Here is a 22,505-nt window from a genome sequence, read left to right as displayed (position 1 = left end):
AAAGACAAAACATTAACACACATATAGCATAATCTGTATTTGACCCAGTCCCGGCTTTTGTTCTCTCATGCTTTATCAACTACCCATTTCCCTCTCTCTCACACCTGAACCAACTGGAACATGTTTCTTTTCTTCTCTTTTCAACATGGAATATGGAGTATTTTATAGCATTTCCATTGTTTATTTCATTCAATTTCTCCAACTAAAGAATGAATAGTGACATTCTGATAGTGTTAACTATAGGTATGGGGATCCCGGTGTGGTTTTGCTATTATGTTAAGTACTAGTGCACATTAATTATATATATATACACATCTCAAATGTCCTTTTCTCTGAACAAAGAAACTGAACATTGCTTTCTTTGGACATGGACATAATTTTCTAAGCAAGCACACTTAACACTTCCTTTTACATTGCATGTTTCACAAAGTAACGCATTGCTTTATTAACGGCCACCTCTAATTGTAACCTTTCTTATCTTCTCTTTAATTTGGGGAATGGAACACAGAAGGGTATTTGCAGAAGAACAGAGTTAGTAAATATGAACGTGAGGTGAGGCTAAACTATGGCAATCACCAGATATGTGCTGCAATACATTTTGGGAGCAGACATACTTAAAAACATTAGAATAGGACAGCAGAACATAACCACTATTAATTGCCCTGACCTCTCCTGTTCATTCAATGTATTCTTTCACCGTGTAAACTACTTTTGTTCAGCTCTCAGGTTGAAGCTTGCCCAATAGATATGCAACCTCTAATGGTCATGTGTCTGACCTCTCTAGGCCAAGATCCATTGTCAATACAGTCCTGTTACTTTCGGTAACTAAACTGACAAAGCAGAACATCCAGGACTTTCTGATAATGCTGTTCTATCCTTTATTCTTACAAACAAAGGTGAACAGCAGAGCTAAAAATAATGTACTGCATTTCACATTTCACTGCAAAACTACACATCAAGGCCAAATAGCCCGCTCTTGTTTGTAACCTTTCTTATCATATTCCACTTTGTGCAATGACACAATATACCATTACCTTTTAATGCACTAATAATTTTATTTTTTTTCCATCCATAATTAATGCAGCATCAGTTTGATTGGGTTGGCACTAATTTCTCTAGGGAAAGTAATCCTAGTTTGCTAATTATGAGCCTCCCATATTCATTGTCTGTTTTGATACTCAGTGGCTGCCATATTTGTGCACTTGAGAAGCCTGCAGATGAACGCCTCGTCATGTCTTCCAAACACCTTATTACTCCCTCTTTGCCACTGCAAGTCCAACCAGCCTCATTTTCTAGCTGAACTATAAATCCAGTACTAGAATTATGGATCTTAAATGCAATATTTTATGCAAATAAAATAGTTATTTTCAGTGAGATTAATCTCACCCAGTAGATAAAGCTATATCTTAAATATCATTTTTTTGTTGCTTTGTCTTACATGTAAAAATAAGCTTACTTCGCTGTAGTTCAATAGTGAATTTTTGTGAATAGCAAGTTTCTTAGAACAAAAGATGAAGGAAATTAATTGTTAACAAAAAAAAATGCCCTTATGTTTATAGGATGAAAAAGTTCAGGTCTCCGGGTAAGAAAAAACAATAAATCAGAAATTAATAAATTGATCTAAAAGGATTCTTCCAATTAGCTGATGTCATATTATGCAAGCTTTATCACAAAGCACCTTCAAATTTAATAACACTCCAAAGCATGGTGAGTTGGTGATTTATTTTCCACTTACTTGTGATTTAATGAAGAAACTATACCTCATAAAATGTCCATAAAATCAGTTCATAGAAATATTTTAAGTGCCACTAGGAAGTCACAAGTATTGAAATGTAGAGGCATATAAGGTTTTTATTTTTCTAAAGTAATTGATAATGTTAATGTTACAATTTTAACAACTTATTACACTTTATAGTTACAAGCCCAAAACTGACTCCAAATTAATTCTCATTAGATAACATGAGAAACATTCTCATTAGTTAACAGAAACTTTGCATTGAAGTTTAGCTCAAAGTCTGATTAAAATATTTACATATTTACCAGTTGATAATCCAGGAAGACAACAGTATTTGGATACAATGAGTTGTTTATACAAAAAAGGAAACCTTTTAGGCTAATATGAAAAAGCATTTTTACAAGTTATGCATACAGAGTGAAGGGATGTGTACTGTATAATGTAAGGATTAAAGTGTAACAACATTGCTCCATTGTCCATATTAGAACAGATTTTCATACAGATATGCTTTTCTTTAAATTTTCAATTAAAATTTGCTACTTGATTTGTTTTGTGCTGAGAAACAGTAATTATTGTTGCGTCCTTTACCAAAGAGCACACTACCATATAAAACAGAACAGTCTTCAGATTTAAAGAAATGTAAATACTATGACTACACCATTAAACATGAGGAGAGAATCATTATTTTTGCTGTTTCAGAGTCAGATTTTTAGAATATCTCAAAGAATACAGACCTCTTTAAAACAAGTTTGGTTTCTAAAAAAATGTTAAATTTAATCAGTTAATGACATTATTTAATTCTATGTGTGTTCTAAGTGAAAGATACGCGTGTATCTTCTGGCATCAAGACCAAAATGAAGTCAAGATTTCAAAGCTCTCAGATCCTGAAAATTGTAATGCCAAGCATTTAACTGAACACTTAAGTGACATTGCCGTTAAGTGCCATATTGTTCTCATATAAACTGTCACACAGCATTTTAATGGAAAATATTCGGAACAATAAAATATATATTAAGGGAAACTTTGAATAAGTTAATTATCACGATTTATTCTCAACACTTTATGTATTGCTCAAAAGAAATGAATGCAAGCAGGAATGTAACAATTTACCAGTATATCATTGTTCAGGACTACAAAATAATAAACCTATTGAGGTTATTTCAATTATGTCATTACAAGAATATACTGCAAACCATGTAGCTGAATGTCAACCTTTAATTTGAACAAATAAAAATGTCTTACAACGTAAATGTACTACAAATGTAACTGTCATATGTATAATTACCTCAAACCATAATCGCTTAAGTGCTTGTGTTGATGTGGGGATGGAAACTGTGGAGCTGGCTGATGTGTTTTCTTTTGTTGTTTGGTATTGTTTTCTTGTGTTGTTTTGTGTTTTCTTTTGTCAGTTTCTGCCTAGTGCTATTTATATTTTCTGAAGTACTATTTAAATTAAAACACAACCTTTCTTCTAATTCCTTTTTATAACATTCAGATTCATTATGGTTAAACAAATGAATCACCACTTTTTTCTTCTTTTCTGTTTGTTTGTTAAAGGACAGATATTAAAAGTGAAATGTGTTGGACTTTTCTGAATCAAGGCAGTGGGTGACATAACTATGGATAGCAAATAATAAATAGCAAGTATAAATAGCCAATAGCAAGTACAAATAGGAAGACAGGAAATATTTTATAGCATTCAGTTTTAAAATATAAATATCCCATCTCATACAATACACGTTCCCATTATTCTCAAAAAGGGCATATAAAAATACAGTTATTCAAACACTGGGAGTAAAAGTACAGTGTCTTCCTTCCATTTTCTTGGAATCATATAAAAGGAATGAAAAGTTTACTCAATTGAAATGGCTATTACTGGGCCTTTCTTATTTTAGTAATTCAGATATTTAAAGTGTAATGTCTGCTATTTATAACATTTATTATCATGTTCTTGTAACAAATTTTAAAAACTTTTACTACTAGTTGTACAACCTTGCAAAAGCATTCTGGATTAGCATTTTACTAGTTATTTTCAATCATTTTTAGATAATTAAATACACAATACAGAACACATACAGAAAAAAAACTTTCATAGAAAGACATGGATAAGAATCTCTTAGCCTCAAGAAAATGTTTAAAAAGTATGTAAAAACTAGCAGTCCACAATGATGCCTCCAATAAAACAGCACCTCTTCCTCTGGTGCTCCATACACCCTACACTATGAACAAAAGGGATTCCACTATGCAGGGCACAGCACCGGAATGGGACAGTTGTGATCTAAAAGATAGCCTCAGTGTCCAAGGCCGAGATGAGTACTGTGCATGACATTTACCAAGCCCAGTACGAGAACATGATACGATATCCAAACGCTCTGTTCCCTCTAGGCCAGAATTTTCACACCAAATGTCTCAGTATGGTGACCGGGGAGTACACTGGGTTGCAGGAAACAAAACGTTCAGTTAAGATGTTAAAAGGGGACCTTACTACTTGGTCTGTTTGAAAGAGTACGAGAGTTAACCAAGTGCCATGGCCAAATTCCACACTGGGCTTGAACAATGAGGTTTGCCTAAAATCCTCCCCTTATTTCAGCCTGAAATTTCCCCCACCTACACCTGATCAGTTTGACAGGAAGGCTGGTGGAGCAAAATGGTTGCCATGTGTGTCATCCAGGTGGGTGTCAAACTACAGTGGTGGAGGAAGTGAGTCTCTTGCATCTCAGAGATTTGGGATCCTTTGAGGTGAGTGCCAAGTAAGTGCAAATCCGATTTTATAAAACCGTAAAAAAATAGTCATTTACCACAAATTTAATGTCAAGAAAAAATAGTAAGAAAACACTATTAAAATCACCAGAAATGTGAAAAATCAGTCATTTGATATTACCTGATATTCATTGGGCCAGAAGGTGCTGACTGCCAGTTCTGCTCGAAGCCAGTCTTTGCCAGTGTAACTGGTCACATTCCAGATGGGATTAGCAAGAGGACCCTTGTTGACCTTTACTAAAATGTTTAACGTTCCTGGGCTTGAGCCGTCTTGGGTGTACAATAAGTAGTTAAAGTCAATGCAGTGTGTATCATTTTCTTTCATCACTGGCAGCTGGATCCGTGCTTTTTCTCCAGCATCATGCTGTGAAGAGTCAACCATCATATAAGAGCCTGTGTAAAAGATAAAAGAAGAACAAAATTCATTGTCGTGCTAGAAAAGGGAAGCAGACTAGCAATAGGGCTTCATCTTTCTCATAGTACCACAAACATGCAAACCCCCCTAGAAACTGCCAGTATTACTGACCAAAAGAAAGAACCACAGAGCTATTTAAAACCTAGTTTGTGGAAAAAACCCTGATCAGTTTGAAGATTTTGAGTATCCCCAGCAATATTAACTCAGCATTTATAGCATTTCTGCATCCGTACAACTCAGGACCTGAGTTGAGGAGTGGGAGTGACTAAACAGGGAGGCTGTTTGCTTTGACTGGGGAGGATGTTTGGTTTTTGTTCCTAGGACACTCTAAAGATAACGAAACACTTTCCTTTCAGAGGAGCACTACAGCAGCTCTGTGCCTGCAGAAGTGAGGCAACACTCCCCATTTCCCTTTTAAAAACTACAGCAGTAAAACAATCTCAAAACATCACGCATCACTAATCTTCAGTGAAAATGCTTTAATGCTTTAACTATCAGCGTGAAGAGGAGATACCAAAGCCATGGCAACTAGGGGATTCCTTACATGAAGAAATAGCAAAATAAAAATTGCCCGTTCGTGAAATCCACCTGAAATGTCAAACTGAATTTGGCTTCCTTTTATTGTAGAGATGCAGACAAAATGATAAAAACAGTTTGCACTGTGTGGAAGCAAAATAAATGCCTTGTTATGCCACCTACTTAGTGTCTGAAGGTTCCGATCCATTCATTCATTCATTCATTTTCTTGGAAAAAATGCAAATATAAATTACTTTGCTATGATAACTTTTTCTGTTGTTTTTTTTTAATGTGGCTATATGGAAATGTCTGTATCCAAGTTAATGAAGTACAGCAAATGGTTTTGTTGAATTTACAGATTTTGATCATCTTAAATTAGGCACGTAACAAGTGACACTTTGATCTAAAGCAAAATCATATTCCAACATATGGAAAAGTGAGTCAGCATATTATCCAATACATACTGTATGCAATACTTACAATGTTTTGATTGTATGGATTAAAAGAATATTTAAGTAATAGTAAAAACCCATAAGCAGTGGTGCTACATGGCATGATGATCAGATATCAAATACAAAACAATTCAGCAACAACTTGCATATTTCACTGACCTCAACAGTATTAAACCCATTCTAATTTTCTTCAGATCATAAGGCTTTTGCCACCAAATATGACATTTGAAGCAACCACAATGATGTGCCTCACTAGCTTTAATCCTTAAGAAATCATGAGTTACAAAACCTTCAGAACAAGGAACTGGCACAGAGAAGCCATTTTCCTGTGTCACTCAATCCTTATACAATTTTTAAAACTGATTTAGTAGCTAGAGCTTTCTTTTGACTGTGCTGGTTCGTACATTCTTCTGTTGTCTTGTTTCTTGTATTTTTACCTCTGATATTCTTTTTGGCCTTTGATTTTTTTCTTGTGTTAAGGGCATTTTGAGCCTCTTTTCTACAAACTGTTTGAAAATACAAAACATTATTGTAGGTCATTAGAGTGCTGTGTATTTTCTGTCTCTTATGGAACACATTCCCAGTACTTGCACCTCAGTGGTAAGACTTTTTTTGTTCAGAGCCTGAGAGAAGGAATAGAATTACAGGACATTTTAATTGACTTCAGGCTGCAGAATCCATATCTCTTGGTTATGCTTCTCCATAACCTTTTGACAGGAAATCATCTTCTTGCTCTTGTTCAAAATAAACTGGCAGTGCACAGCTACAATCATTCATAAATCAAAACCACACAAATATATTTTAAAAGAGGAGGGGCTGAAAATGTGGTTTAAATTTTCTTACTACATTTTTTAGAGGTGTTACAAACAAAACAAATAAAGTGAATTAAGTACAGCTATAATTAGCAAAGATACACATATACATGTGCATTATGACTGGCCTTGCAACCATTCCTATAGGAAAAAGCTTATTTTTTCTTATATATACTCCGAGGCATATGAAGGTCTATTAGCTTATCATTGGGGTAATAAACCAGCAAGTTAAATTTAATAATCACTTTAATTAAAATATACAATGGATGGTGTCCATTATATATGGTTCTGCCTTGTGCCTGGTGCTCCCCTGTGACCCAGAATTGGATAAAGTGGCTACAAAATGAATGGATATTAGTTTATTTTTTACAAACCTCACAGTGTGAAAGTTGCATTCATTTTTCTATACCCTGGCTTAATTACCAAGACTGTTGATATTATTCTTTTTTTTAAATCAGCCAATATACATTCACACTCGCTCATCGTTGGGCCATTTAAGCTCTTTACCATTTGACCGTTTTATTTTCTTTTTTGTAAAATATCACCAAGATTTTAAAACATTTAAATGCAATTTAACTACATTATCTACATATGCCAGCCCTTAAGCATAACATCAGGAGGGGCTCTAGACAGCTTTTGCAACCATTTGTCATAATGCCAGTACATCTGTTAAGCATTTCCAACTCTAGTATAATAGTGTGTGATGCTTACAATTCCATCAACAACATAATCCTCAAGGCAGAGCAAAATAACGATTTCTATACATTGTATTTTCTTTGTTTGCTCATTTAAGGAAGCATCCAAACTCTACTCACCAATGATGTTTTTTAACCTGACATAACTAGACAATACTAGCTATCAAGCACTTAGATGCCATTTCTGTTACAGTGTTTAAATAATTATCTTCTAAAATAACCTAATCAGTGACCAAACTATGCAAAAGCAGCCTTTATGAAGATTATTGTGTTTTATGAGTATGTTATGAAGAGGTTTTTTTTTTTTAATTCTTGTGCATGTATGTTTTCCTTTATTTGTTAATGGATTAATGTTGTCATGTTATTTATTACGTCCTTTACCTGGTCTGTTAAGCACATTTCCCCATCTGGGACAAAACAGGAAGTAAGGAAGGGTTAATGAAACATTGTAAAAGTGAGTTCATACTCCTCCCCCACCTTCCACTTTGCCTGTTCCAGGCAGTGTTTCACATCAAGTTACAAAGTAAACATGTAGCCATAAGAATGTAGCTTTCCTCACATGCATGGTTTTCTCATGAGAGGGAGATAATCAAGCTGTCAGTGAATTAAAACAAAAAGAAAATTACAATGGCAGCCAAAGTCTGCTGGCAATTTGTTTTCTGAGGTTTTTTTACCTAACTATAACTAAACTAAAAAGTTGGCAGAAATCTGCATTTTTGTTCTTGAAAACCTTGGACTTTGATATGGAGTAGGGAAGTTCCAAGTATTAGTGGTAAAAGAGGGGGTTGAAAATGATGCTTTAAGGACTAAAAAAGGCATACAAGCATAAAGGTTTGGTTCCCAGCAAACCTGTTTACTCCTTTATCATATAACCGGATTGGAATTTAAAATGGGACAAAACGACAGATTTTCACATTTTATTGTAGCACCTTACTGCAAATTAGCTCTGAAATGTGCTGTATTATTCAAAACGAAAAAAAAATCTTTATGCATCAAAAGCTTAATAAAAAATTGTGCCATGTGTCATACATAAGATTTTGTTTAGAAAAATGTGAATATAGCGATTGCTTTCTGAGTAAAAACTGGCATACATTTGTCAAGCACTTTTCTAGCTCAACTTCTACTGGAGATCTACATCCAGCTGGGTGATATGTGGCAGCTATTTATGTGTCCACTACCTAGCTGATCAACTGAGAAAGTGAGAAATTACTTCACTTCACTCAATCAGGCTGGTAGTTTCGGGAAACCAGATTTCATGTAACTTAGCTATAAGATCAGGGGTATGACCTCTTGAAAACACAGTCACTTTATGTGCTATAGGATGTGTTACGCTTTCAATGAGACATTAAATTAAGGTCCTAGCTAAATGAACGCTAAAGAACCCATAAGTGGGTTTAATATTCAGTTCAACACAGGGCCACAAATGACACAAGGCTCAGCTCAGTAGTAAAACCTACCTACTATTAGGTGCTTAACTGCCACGTTTGTCCATTTAGGGAGAAAAGCTATTGTATATTCTCCATGTCCATTCATGTGAAGTTTTTCAGAAGATAGCGCTTCATTCATGCTGAACATGAAACCATTTATACTGTGACATTACAGAACTCTGAGTTTCATTTTTCATTTTAAAGGTATATTGTCTGTTAATGTACCTGCGCAAATAATGAATCAGTTAATGACGATTAAGACATTATTAACTGCGATTACTCCTCTCAAGACCATACGTTACTGGAGTTGAGCCTCATACATTTGAGCTCTAAGATAGTTTTCCCGATCTCAGTCACAGAACATGCTTTCTATATGTCAGGGCAAACAGGCAACTAATATAAATTTGGAAAAAGGACTTCCAATTTAAAATGTACATATTTCAGAATACATTTAGAATATTAGTGGAAAGAAAATACATTCTAGGTTTGCTGATAATAGATAACTAATTCCTCTTTCTATTCCTTTCAGAAATCCTGTAGATGAGAATAAACACATTACTATTACCAAGCTATCAACACCCAAATTATTTTTAAAAGTGATCAGAGGAATATTCATAAATGAAAATGTGTAAGTGTTAAGGCAGAAAATGTTACAGCAATGTGTATTAGAGAGATATAACCCACAAGTTACCGGTCAGAACACTTTCTATAAAACAGTGAGCAATTCTTGATTTATGGAAAAATAACTACTGGAATCAGTAATAACTTCACAAGTCTATATGTCAGCAAAACACAGAACTAGACTTAATAATCCCTGAAACGGTAAGAATCATTACAGGTCATTGATTCCCTGTACATTACCTGTAAATGCTTAGCACTTGGGAGATTTGATTTACACATGCTGGTTTGAATAATCAAGAACTGCACTACTAGCATAACAAGGCACTAATTACAAACATCCTTCCTTTGAAAAATGCATTTTTGGTCCCTGGGAAAACCTTAAAGAGCAGTGGGAAAGAGTGCATTCCGCCACATATGACTGGTTCTTTAAGATATATTTTGTACCACAAAACCCTCTGGCAAGAGATTTTCCCTACAACTGTGTTTATCTGATTTAGTGGCTAACCAAGAAAAACCTTAGAAACACTGCATCTCATTTCCACCAGAGTCGTGCAGGCTATTTCAGAAGACAGACTTTTACTTGGTTTCAAATAAGTCAGATGTCAGCCAAGACCTATTAGAATATTAATATTTAGAAAAGCAGCATAGGCAAGTTATACACTTATTTAGATATTTCAATTAGTCCTAGAACTTGATTTCAATAGCTGAGAACAAACTATTAGGATTCTTAAGATTTCTAGGAAAAATACATTTGAAAAATCCTTGACATATTCCAGTTTCCTTTCATTGTAGTGCACAGAAGAAAAACTTAATCTGCCGATTCTTCATATAAATTAGAAAAGGAATGAAGAAAACTGCCTGATACCAGTAATTTAAACATTTGCAAAAGCTGTCAGAGCTGCGTAGTATTTATAAGCTGGCGTTTGGAAGATACAAAAATAAATTTAAAAAAGTTTATTTTTACAAAAAAAATACAAGTCACACTTCTGATTTTAATTTATAAAGACACAAAATATTGTGACAAGCTTCCAGTAGTCACAGGAATGCAGGACAAAAGAAAGAGGAATTGCCAACTGCAAATCCCTTGAAATTAAACTTAAAATACAACTTAGGCAATGTTTGTTAGAACAATAGATGAATGGATTTATAGATATGCATATATCATAAGATGTCGCAGCACACATAACACATTAGTATTGAATGCATTTAAATAAATGCAACAAAACCAAGTGAAACATACTGTACATTAATAGTCTTAAACAGCATTTCATAACATCATTTCCATGTTCATTGAAGGACCAGTTACAGTATCCGATGGTATTAACATACATAAATGGAAATAATTTAACTGAACAAGTGGGCATCTCATTCAGGGATTTTTTGTAAATGATGGAACCCAACCTCATCTGTCTTTAGCATAAAACAGACTACTGATCAACAGCAAACATGAAGCAGTAACAAATACAAAGTTGAGCACAGTTGTCTTCAGCAACTACATCATACCTTCAATTCCTTGGGAGGTTTACATAATCTTTATAAAACTGCCGATAGGTCTATTTTTATTGTCATTTCAAAGCGGATACATGCTGAAATCTTTCAGAAAGAAAATCCAACCTCAAGCTCCTTCACTTTAAATTAGCAGTGTACAGTGTGCTTGACAATCTAATTCAAGTAATTCCTCCTTATACATGCATCCAATAATATAGAAAATACAAGGAGTCATCTAAAAATGTGGATAAACGTGTTTTTACAAGCAACAGAACATTTAAAGCAACAGGCTACTTTATGAGAATTTTAGTTGTAGTGGCATTCTACAACCACACAAGATAAGATCACTTTATTGGCCATATACAATTTCTTGTATTAGGAATGATCTTTTCGCATACCCCAGCTTGCTCTCCATGAGACACACAGACAGGGAGAGAGAAGCTGGGGGTCAGAGCGCAGGGTCAGCCATTTATACGGCTCCCCTGGAGCAGTTGGAGTTAAGGCCTGGCTCAGGGGCCCCAACAGAGTAGGATGCCTCTAGCCACAGGCGCAAATTCTTAGCCACAGAGCCACCGCAGCGCCCATTTTGGGTTATACGATATACCCATTTTGTCTGATCCCTCCTTCTTTTACTCTTTTTTAACCAGACAACATGCTACTGCTTGCTAAGAAGTGTGCAGGGAAGCAGATCTGTGGTATGAACCAGTACATATTATCTGTGAAGGGTGGGACACTTTACTTCCTCTGATTCATCTGTGAGTAATAGTTGTAATTCTTTGAGCGCTATCATGGCAAATTAAGATGGAATGAAACTAAGAAAGAACAGGATATTCCAGACAAACCATTCCTCTGTTGATCGTCTAAACAATGACTAAAACAGTATCAATATGTTGACTCGTTTTTTTTCTTCACAAATAAAATTTATAAATGAATTCACCAGATTTTGATAATTTCTGCCTGATGTATATACTGATTTATAAAATTCTTACAAATTAGAAGTTGTAACAAGTAAGTGCCGAACACAGGGAAAGAAATAAAGGACTTGAGTAATTACCAGTGTGGGGATAATTTGTCACATCTGAATATCAATACTGGATGATACTAGAGACAATTCAGATACACCAGTTCCCAATCTAAGAAGTTAAGAAGTAACTCTGGTATGAAAGCTTTCCAAAGTCATATTAATATTTGAATTTGAATTAATTTAAGAGACAATGCTGTCAAATTTATGTACAGTAGAGTTTAGTTAATCAATCAAAGAGAATTTATTTTCACCTAGCTTGCCTAAAATTCTCTAAAATATTAAAGCTTTAAAAATACAATGGGAAAAATCTAAATCAGCAGTCTAACTGATGTGGAAAAGGAGCAGTACAAGATCATTATTCTTTAACAAAGGCCAAAAAGTCAAAGGTGTTCAGTACCCCACTAGTAACCCATGTGTTCTCTTGGTTTCAGGTAGCTTTTTGTCAAAATCTTTGCTAAGGTATTATATATTGTGTCTGTATTTGGAAAAGCTGAAATTATCGCATCCTTCATTTCAGTACACCTCCAATTTATGGAGTAACAGGATTCAAAAGCACTAATAATTCCTTGATTCTTTCATCCTGAATGAAATTTCACATTTGTTTGGAGTCTTTAGGAAAAGATAAAGTAGAGACAGACATAATAGTTTACTGTATTGATTTTAAATGAGATATTCAATGTTGACACGTACCAGATAAACCTTAGCTGAGGTCAACACTTTAAATTTACAACTTCTTCACTAGAGAAAAATAAACAATGGTCAGGATTATAACAGTCAGTTACAGCTTGAAAGTGGGAAAGTGGTCATTGCGTATTTACCACAAATTGCTCAGGAGATCTCCTGAATGTAGACTATCTCAAGTGTGAGCCACTGGCTGTGCAACCACTCACACCTTGATGTAGGAATGCATTCACAATAAAACAGAATCAGTCACTTGCAACCAAGTTGCACAGTTCACTAGTCAGGTGTGAGGCCAAATCAGAGCAATAGGAAACATATAAAAGGTTTATTCCCAATATACTTTCATCACAGATCTTTTCAAAAAAAGTTCTGACTGCATATTAATTGTTACTGAAAATTTAAATGTAAATGTGATAAATGTAAATGACACATACACATTTAGCAACAGGGCTCATTCTGAACTGCTACTGAACCCTCTGCATTTCCTGTTTTTTCCTCTATCAAGTATTTGTTATTTGTTATGGTGTAGCCTTGCTTCACTACAAATTTAAAAGGAAGATTAATCTTCAGCTCTTGCCTTAAAAATATGAAAACACGCAGGGGTCCAAAAAGGTGCTTTTATTATAAATCTGAAATATTACCTTCAGAATCCTATTTTAATCCACCAAACAGTTCCACTGTGAGGAAAAGGGCATTTAAAAGCCAACTATCTGCCTGTCACAACAGGTAACAACTAATTACAGGAACTTTTTTATGGTAACAATAAGCAAAGTCAGTCCTTATTCAGTAATTTTTACCGTAATACTCTCCTTCATTAACTAATTCATTAGGCTCTGCTATCTGTACAGTGATAAAAAAACAGTGCAGAATTTGAGCAGCTTCATAAAAGAAAAACTGTGTAACACTGTGGTACTTTGTAACAGCTTAGACACTGAGGCAGAATAAAACAGGGAAAAGGTACGTGTTTGGAGGGAGTTCAGATTTCACTGGAAATTACAACATTTTATAGGATGCAAGTCTGACTTCTATGTTCTGTGCCAAACAAAGCCTTTTGCAACATTTATGCAGCAGTTACAGAAGGCAATTTGTTAAAAATGAACCTTTTTAACAGGTGCACTCGAGACAGTTTGTTAGCAGATGTCATTCAAATGACTGGCAATGCTTCATTCAAAAATGTCTGAATATGGTATATCCAAGAAGGCTGTATACTGATCCAATCATATGGTGGGCAAAACCTTTGTTTCTGTAGTTATGTAGGATTCTTCAAGCTAAAGTCTTGTAAAAACATGTAAAACAAGCAACTTCTCTTAACAGAAAATCTGCACAAGTTATACAAGTCATTTAAAACAAATGGGAAATATTTACAACCAAAATGACAACATAATCTTTCCTAAGGGAGAATGATCATATACTATTTGCTATTATTAAATATCATGAGAAAAGGTAGGTGAGAACTTTCTGCAAAATCTTAATGTTAACATTTAATAGGTTTGTGCAAAATGGATAAGAGCAGACATTTTTTATGTTTATATCTTTATGTTTGATTCTGAAAACCTTACATCAATGGCAAACAATGAAGGGCACTGAAAGAAACTGATAGACTGATTTGTCATTAATCCTGGGGCTTTCCTTTAGTTTATCTGTGCTGAAAAATGAGAGGGAGAAGGGGGAGGAGATGGGACTGAATGGGTAAAAAAAAACCTCTCTGGTAGTTGAAACCCCTTTAAAAATGGAAAGGAAAAGAATTAAAGGCTAAATTAAAACCTAACAGCTAGATTTGATTATCCAAAGCCTTCAATAAGCAAGTAATTAATGATGGTTTAACAGTACAATTTCTATGTAACATCCACATCATTTTCAGCACCTTTCACATGATTAATGCATGTCTGCAAGATAGCTGTCACCAATCATGACCAGCATTGAGAATTGCCTAGTCACAAGCAAAATTATGCATGCCTACTAAGGAGATGTGATTAAGTAGTGAGTGACGCAGCATCCAAGACAAGCTTTCCATTTGGGTTTTCAATTTAAAAGGAATCACTTTTAGTTCCAAATTGTCTTTCCAATTTAGCAGCCAAGTAAAGCAATCCAAACTCCTTCATTTACTGCTTACTGACCCATATAAAATATGATTTAGATTGATTGTCAAAATGAATAAATTGTTCATCAAGTAGATGGCTGCTCAGAAGACACAGAAACTGACATACAAGTACAGAAGTCTAAAATCTTTTACATCACAGACGTCAACACTAGGCAGTAAGAAAATTCTATACAGATTCTATAGCATGGAATACTGTTCTCCAAATTCAAGCTACCCAAGCTTCAACAGTAAATAATCACAGCTCACATTAAATGATCATGGGTGTTTTATTTATTCTTCTGTGACAGGAACAAATACCTTCATTCATTTCAATATGAACATAGACTATACATTCACAGAAAAATAAGATAAAGAGACCTACTTGTCTCTCTAATGTAAGTTACTTTGCATTCGCTGGTGTTTGATACATTACCTCTTCCATTTTTAAATGGTCTTTTTTTGTTACACTCCATCAAGTATTCCATCAAGCAGACCAGGTGACAGTGAGACACAAGATCACAAATTGCGAGACGAATAACAATGATGGATTGATGGTATAGTTTTGATTTCAACTCTGTGCTAGATCTGCATTTTTCCTGGCTTCTTATAGGCTCATTCTCTATCACTGCTTTGAAACGCATGCTCTTTTGCCCACAATGGGGACCAATATGTGAAAAAAAATCAGGTCTCTGCAAAAATGTTCTTGATAATATAGGCTCCAAATCTCTTTATTCCAAATGGCAGGGCATAGTTCTTGCATGACTTAAGTTTTATTTTAGATCAAATAAAAACTTTTTCCCCAGAATTGATTTGCAACACAAAGTCATTAGCAACATAAGCAGCATGTTCCATACTCCCACAACTCTTTGGGTACAAAAGGGTCATCTGTTTTTAGTTCAGTGTGCATGTGCATGTAGTTTCCAAATATGCCTTCTGCTTTTTCGTTGTTTTTTCTAACGAAGCCCACAGAGATGACTTTGTCAATGCCTTTGAGGATTTTGAATACTTTTATCAAGTCACCTCCTCATCTTCTCTGTTTGAGACTAAAAAGGCTATTTTTTTCACCGTCACTTCAATCCCTTGAAACTCCAAAATGCACCATTTTATTTAATAAGAGAGTAATAGTGACTTACTTCTAAAATAAAGCATTACCAAATCTCTAATTACTTTCCAGTTACAGCAACTTTCAAACAACCAAACAGTATTTTACCAAACATACAGCTTTAACTCCCTTAACATCCCTTAAGAAATGATAAACCATATAGGGATTCCTTTCAAACGCATGGTCAAGCCCTTAGTTGTGTTTTCAAATTCAAATTCACACTACAGGACTTTTCCTAGGACTTTCAGTTGCAGCCTTCATTTACATCATCATACGAAAATCACAGCGAGTTGTAGAGAGTCACAGCACACGCCTGTTACTGTCAATTGTGTAGTGTCACAGCTCCAGTAACTCAGTCATAGTGCTTTTAACAGCCCCTACGACTCTCTGTGACTCGTCACAACTAAATAAAAAAAGTGAGCCAGATGTGTGCTTGTGAGATAATGTGCCCATTATATTACATTATAGCACAATACTAACGTGTTTACATCATTTGTTTTAAAGGTGTTTTATATTTAACTTTAATTTTTGTAAATATCTTCTCTATTTATAAAGAAGAATTATATTTTTGAAGATGTTTATTTGTGGAAAACAATGCCTGTGTTACATTTTTCAAGATGTTAACGTGCTTGTTCTCCATGCTCCCCCTTGTGCTCCACATTGATTGGCTGCCAGAAAGAGGCGACCTCGCGGTACTTTTGCAGCGAAATACGAGATTTGGAACTGTGATGAAAAGTTGTAAGGGAATCGTGGAATTGGTACACCCCTGCGATTCCTAGTCGTATAATTTGACACCCTCTAGGACAGAAAAGGCAGCAAGATTCAGCAACTGCAGTCGTTAAATTTGACATTCTCTCTAACTAGAAGTCATACTGAGTGATGTAGTGTGATGCCGGCTTAAGCAGAGGCTTTTCACACCCAAAGCACCTAAAACAAGATGTCTAAATTGTTCTAGTTGCATTGCTGTAAATATCAGTCATGCATGAATTTGGAAGACAATGTGAATTATTAAATGTTCTAGATTTCCAGCTGAAACCAAAACATTGTAGATGTTTTTGAGAATAGTATCAGGCAAATACCAACCTGTTTTTTTAACAACAAAACAATTGCCAAAAGGTGGTTTCGCTGTCAGGTTATTTCAACTGGAAAAGGACTTGGGGAAGAGTTTCCCTTTAGAAATCACAGACAATTGAAACACCATCTCCAGGGCACATAAGAGAAACACTTTAGAAGTCATGACTCATGCATTAAGCATTTTCCATCTCAGAAGCAGAGAAAGTTACAAATGGGTAGATCGACTGCCATGGAAATCGCAGTATTGATGAGACTAACTTTGGCACCTTTTAAACAATGTTTAAAATGTTGATTTTAAGCTGCTGGTTGAATACGTTGGTTTTGAATGACTTGAAGTTTTATATGTATTACTTCAGGTGGGTAGCTGCGTCACAATGCGTAGGCTGCAAGGGAACAAGTAATAGGTTTATTCCATGCTGAAAAAAAGAAGACAGAGAACAACGTTTCGGCCGTGGAGCCTTCTTCAGGTGTGGTATGTATATGTATTACTTGTCAACTATGTTACAGGTCATTCTCGATTTACAGTATATGTGACATATATCCTTGAAAAACTCCCATAAATGAAAAATGCATAAAGTAAAAAATAATTTCTACAGGAATGCACATAAACAAGGGGGATGCATGTCTACGTAAAACCTTTTAACCTATGTATTCCTGTGGTCAACACAGGAGTCATATGCAAAAGTTATCAGGATTGTATAACTACCTTCGGTCCTTGAACTCTCAGGGAGCCTTTTATATCTCATAAGTAACACTACACATCTCTCTATTTTTCTTTAAGATTTTGGACCATAATTAATTGCAAACTTATTTCTTGAATACTAAGGGCTACATTCGTATTTGGTGTTTGTTCAAAAAATATTCCAAATTACAGTATATTCTTTATACTGAAGTGTGTTTAAGACTTTTTTTCCCCACACAATAACTTACATTAAGGATTTTATTGATTTTAAATCTATACAATGTCTATATATTGTATATATACAATATAAACGTAAGGTAGAATCTAAGACTATAAAATCAATGACGTGAGATGATTGCCCAGCTGCCTGGGTGTCATGAACACCGCCATCAAGCTGTTGTCTGCTGGCCGTGCCAAAGCATGTTAACCAACACGTCCAAATAAAAACTAAGGGACAATTTCAGAATAGCCAATCAAACCTAGCCCTCTTAACTTTGGGATGTGGAGGAAAACTGTAGCACCTGAAGGAAACCAAGACAAATGCGGTGAGACCACCATAAAAGCAACATGTCCAAAGTCTGGGCTGAACCCAGTACCCTGGAGTGGCGAGGCAAGAGTGCTAATTGTCACACCACCATGCTGCCAACAACTTCAATAAAACTATCCGTAAATCTCAAGCAATACTACTGCATTCTAAAAATGCACAAATGACCTTTTCAGTTCTCCCGCATGATTAATTACCTAATGTCTTATTAATTGGGAAATTTAGCTGAAATTTAAAAGCTTTAATTTCCTATGCATATCATCCTGTCTGAAAACAAATGATTAAACTGTTCAAAGGTGAACAGGCAAGGTCATTCACACATTTGACTTACTCATTTCTCTACCTGTTCTTATCTGACTAAAGCCTACCAATTTTAAATGACTCTCTATTTCACCTCTCAGTTTTAAGCAAAAATGCTCTGTTCTAAATTGCGAATATACACTTCTCTTCTTAAAGGATAGGAACGGTGATCTTTATACCGATACCCAGTACAATTAGGGACCTATAATTGCTTTGCAGCAAAATGTCAGAGAATCATCACCTCTTTTTCAGTTGTTTGAGAATGTTACAAATATTCAGTGATTATGATTAACCCTTTTTAGCTACATTCAATTAAGAATATTCAGGTGTCGCTATAATTTGAGCAATCAGCATAATTCTTCAGATTAGTGTGATTGATGCAGATATACCCACACTTAGGTTCCATCCGAAAAATGAAACACAAGTGTGGTTACTACTGACAACCTGAAAGAGCATCTTTGAAGAAGGCAGATCTTGTTGTAGTAATGTATTAAGACTATTTAATTTCTCACGCAGTAAAATGTATAGGCTCATAGAATGAATGCCATAATGTAAAAATGCAAAGAATTTTAAAATGTCACTTATATTAAGTATAGTAATGAGTTGAATTTTGAAATGGACACCTTAACCTCTGAAAAAGAGAAAACTCAGCCTATAAATCACTTGCAGACTATTAAACAGATAATCCAATGTTTCTAATTGTCATAATTACTATACACATCAGTCTCTCACCTTGTGGTAGTTCAGCAGATAAATATGGAGCTTCCTGAGCACTCACATGTGTCCAGTCAAAGTCATCATATGGATCTTGCTGGTAATCACACTGAGCAAGACCATCATCAAAAGTACATCCACCTGGAAGACAAAATGTTAACGTATTATCGGACAGCTGAGAAATTAATGTTCACCTCCCTTCTCTCAACAGACCTCTTGCCTCATATCTTACATGGTTTGTAAAACAAACTGAAATTAGACGGCTGATCATTTGCCTCAATGTAGTTACTTTACATTTCTGCAAGGTAAATGCAGAAAACAATGTCATCCTGCAATCTACAAGTCAGAAATGAGATCTGACACAAAGAACAGAGTAACCCATTTTAAGACAATTGGTTTTTGATCTGCACATTAGAAAAGGTTAAAGCCTTTTCTCAGAGTAGACATGCATTTTAGCTCTTCACTGCAACCTAGAGTGAATGAAAAAATATGCTGTTCAGGTACAGAGGACAGGAATCACAATAAAAAAATTAATACATCGAATCACTGAACTTCTGTTACACAGGATTGAAAACTGCTTTTTTAAATGCATTTTACAAAGTACTAGTGAGTGAGACACCTGAAGGGTTGTCTGTTCTAATCTCTGGATGGATGCCATTTTGCCCTTGAGCAAGACTGTTCATGCAGATTGCTTTAGTAAGTACCCTGTTGCTTATACAAGTATTCTTAGACTGCAAATGCAAATGTTTAAAAATAATGAAGATCAGCATGACTATTAATCAACTATGATCTGACTTCAAGTTATGAACCCCTAAAACTGTTCTACACATACAAAGTCTGACAAATGTTGGCTACTGGATATTCAGGAGAGTTGCAATTTTCATAATTTTATGCAAAGAGCTTAATTATACTGAAAATGTTCAAAAATGTACATGAAAGGTCAAAATATTTACTTTTGACAACCATTGACCTTTAAGGCTTTCAGTGATGTCAGGCAGAAAATCACAATTTGCATTTTAATGAAGAGATCTAACAGGTGCTAATTAAATTCTCCTGATAGGATGCTAAAAACTAAAAATATATAATTGTCTCTATAGCTTGTGATTGAATAGATTTCAGATGTCAATAAACTCAAAATACTTGATGTAAGTGAACCTCTCTTTCAAGTTTATCAAATCCCTTTACCTTCAGATCTATTCTTCCTTCAGGTCGTCTATGCATTTTACAACTTTAAAATGTAAAATAAAATTAAGAGTCAGATCAATATTAGCATTACAGTATCTTCCTGAAACCGGAAATTAATCCTGTGTAGTTCTGTCAATTCGCAACGCTCCTTATTCTTTTACAACCAATCTGAAGCAATCACAATGTGTGAATTTATACACTGAGGAATCATACAGCATATATTACCAAGTCATCCAACATTAATAACTTCTGTCAAGTTAGCACAGTTTAATCTGCAATTAAAACATGATGACTCAACAGAGCACCAGTGCTAAAGCACTGCTTTGTGTTCTCAAGCCCAGTCATAGATCAAATATATGCAAATGCAATATCCTTGCAGCACTAGAAACCATTTATTATTTGTAACAAGATCTGCGTTTTTTTCCTGACACATTCTCGACTTGAAGGCGAACTGAAAAAAGCTCAAACCAAAACCCATTTTCTTAAGTCAGTAAAATTTTGCCAATACCAATCTTATAATTCATTTCTAAAGGATCCATACTGTTTTGAAAGGTTAACCATTTCACCAATGCATGTGATGGTTACAAATAATGGTTAACTGCTAACTTTCAGAGACATAAAAATTCTCTCTTCTGAAAAACTAACAAAATTAAATACAAGATATGACAATTCCAGAACCATTTCAGATATTTTTTCTGCAGCATTTCAGTCTCCCACAAGCACACAGAAACCAGCGATGAGCGTAAAAGTTGAATGTTCTTTTTCCAGTCTTCAGTTCTATTAATTTTGCTTTCAATTTCAGTATGTGCTCCTGTAAGGGTGGGCTGTCACATTGTTTTAGTGAATGAAATGTGGTCAGTCAACGCTGTTCCCGGTATAGAATGCTGAACATTTAGCCTTGATTCTTACAGCAGTCTGCTTTACATGTGGATAAAAAGAAACCGTGTTCAAATTTATGTTCAAAACAACTGAGATCACAAGAAATGGGAACTAAGCAAACAAAGAAAAAAACACTAAGGACACAAATCCCCAAAAATGTAAATGTATAAGGAAAATTGGATTTTCAGTCTTCTTGGGGGACAAACTGTAAATTCTCCAAGGTTATGTGATGGAAGACGCCGAGTTAAAGTTAGAAGCTGGTCTACATAAATGTTTTAACTATAGTTATGACATAAAAAGAAAATACTGTCCTGAAACCTTTCTGACACCTCTCCAACCTTGGAGAGATCAATAAGTTTCATCTGCCATCTAGATCACAGAGAATGCCAATTACAGTGGCAAGTCCAGTGTTAGAGCAGTCAAGTACAGTACCTCACAGAAACTGTTTTAAAGGGAAATGCAGCTCACCTAATAAACCAAAGGAATACAAAACTATTTGAAATGATTAATACAACTGTCATTAAGGCTTTATTCTCCACATCTGATTTCAAAGGCAGAGTTTCAATCAAGAAATTTAGATTAGGCACAATCTTTACTCCTGGTCAAACACATGCTATAAACTTTCTACAACATGAATGCCAGAAAATATCAACATTTGCCTTACATTCCATTATTAAACTGCAAGGTTAACACTGTTTTATTCTATCAGGCACAAATCAAAGAAGTTGTTATTATATTAATGGTTTAATAACAACAAGCTTCAACCCCAGGTGGACAAGCAAAGAGTTATAATTCAGACAGCCTGTAAGGATAGAGACTAAATAATTTGCATACTAATGTCAGGACCCAAATTTGGGAGGGTGCTAATGAAATAATCATCTGCACGTCATTCACATAACAAAATAATTATGGTGGCTAGTAGGCCTTAAGCGCAAATGAAACACTTTCCCTGATAAAATGGGGTTAACAGCCCTATCAAAAGGCAAAGAAAAACATTACTGCTTTGGTGAAGTTACATGCAAGCCATGGTTTAACCATTACCTATCAATGTTTTCTTACACTACAGAAATACTACAATGGTTCAAACCCAAGAACACCTGTATACATGTAGACAATTCACACATTCACAGGGTAGAGAACATAACTCATACTTAAATTGAAAAACCTTTTTTAATTCTTCATTGCTATAAAAAAACAAGGAAAAACAGGTTAAAAAAAACACTAAAATTATTGAACAGTCATTATCCAGTATGCAGGGAAGGAAATCTCCTAGTCCATGTAAATGAAATTCATAGTCTTAAGGTATTCCTTGCAAGCTC

The 22,505-nt window shown here is 34.9% G+C and overlaps 1 protein-coding gene across 14 annotated transcripts in view; it reads right to left on the bottom strand.

Moving 5' to 3' along the window:
* ptprk (protein tyrosine phosphatase receptor type K) overlaps window positions 1–22,505 on the bottom strand; it is a 241,201-nt gene that overhangs the window by 162,890 nt on the left and 55,806 nt on the right. For all 14 annotated transcript variants that reach the window (XM_015359378.2, XM_069195990.1, XM_069195992.1 and 11 more), the window contains exons 2-3: window positions 19,141–19,263; window positions 4,617–4,888 (exon numbers count right to left, since the gene is read on the bottom strand). In XM_015359378.2, the coding sequence (XP_015214864.1) occupies window positions 4,617–4,888; window positions 19,141–19,263 (395 nt within the window). The remainder of the gene's footprint in view (window positions 1–4,616; window positions 4,889–19,140; window positions 19,264–22,505) is intronic.

Source organism: Lepisosteus oculatus, chromosome 2 (genome assembly GCF_040954835.1).
Source record: "Lepisosteus oculatus isolate fLepOcu1 chromosome 2, fLepOcu1.hap2, whole genome shotgun sequence".
NCBI lineage: Eukaryota > Metazoa > Chordata > Actinopteri > Semionotiformes > Lepisosteidae > Lepisosteus > Lepisosteus oculatus.
Note: the sequence above shows the minus strand (reverse complement) of the source record. Positions and strands in the feature narration are given on the sequence as shown.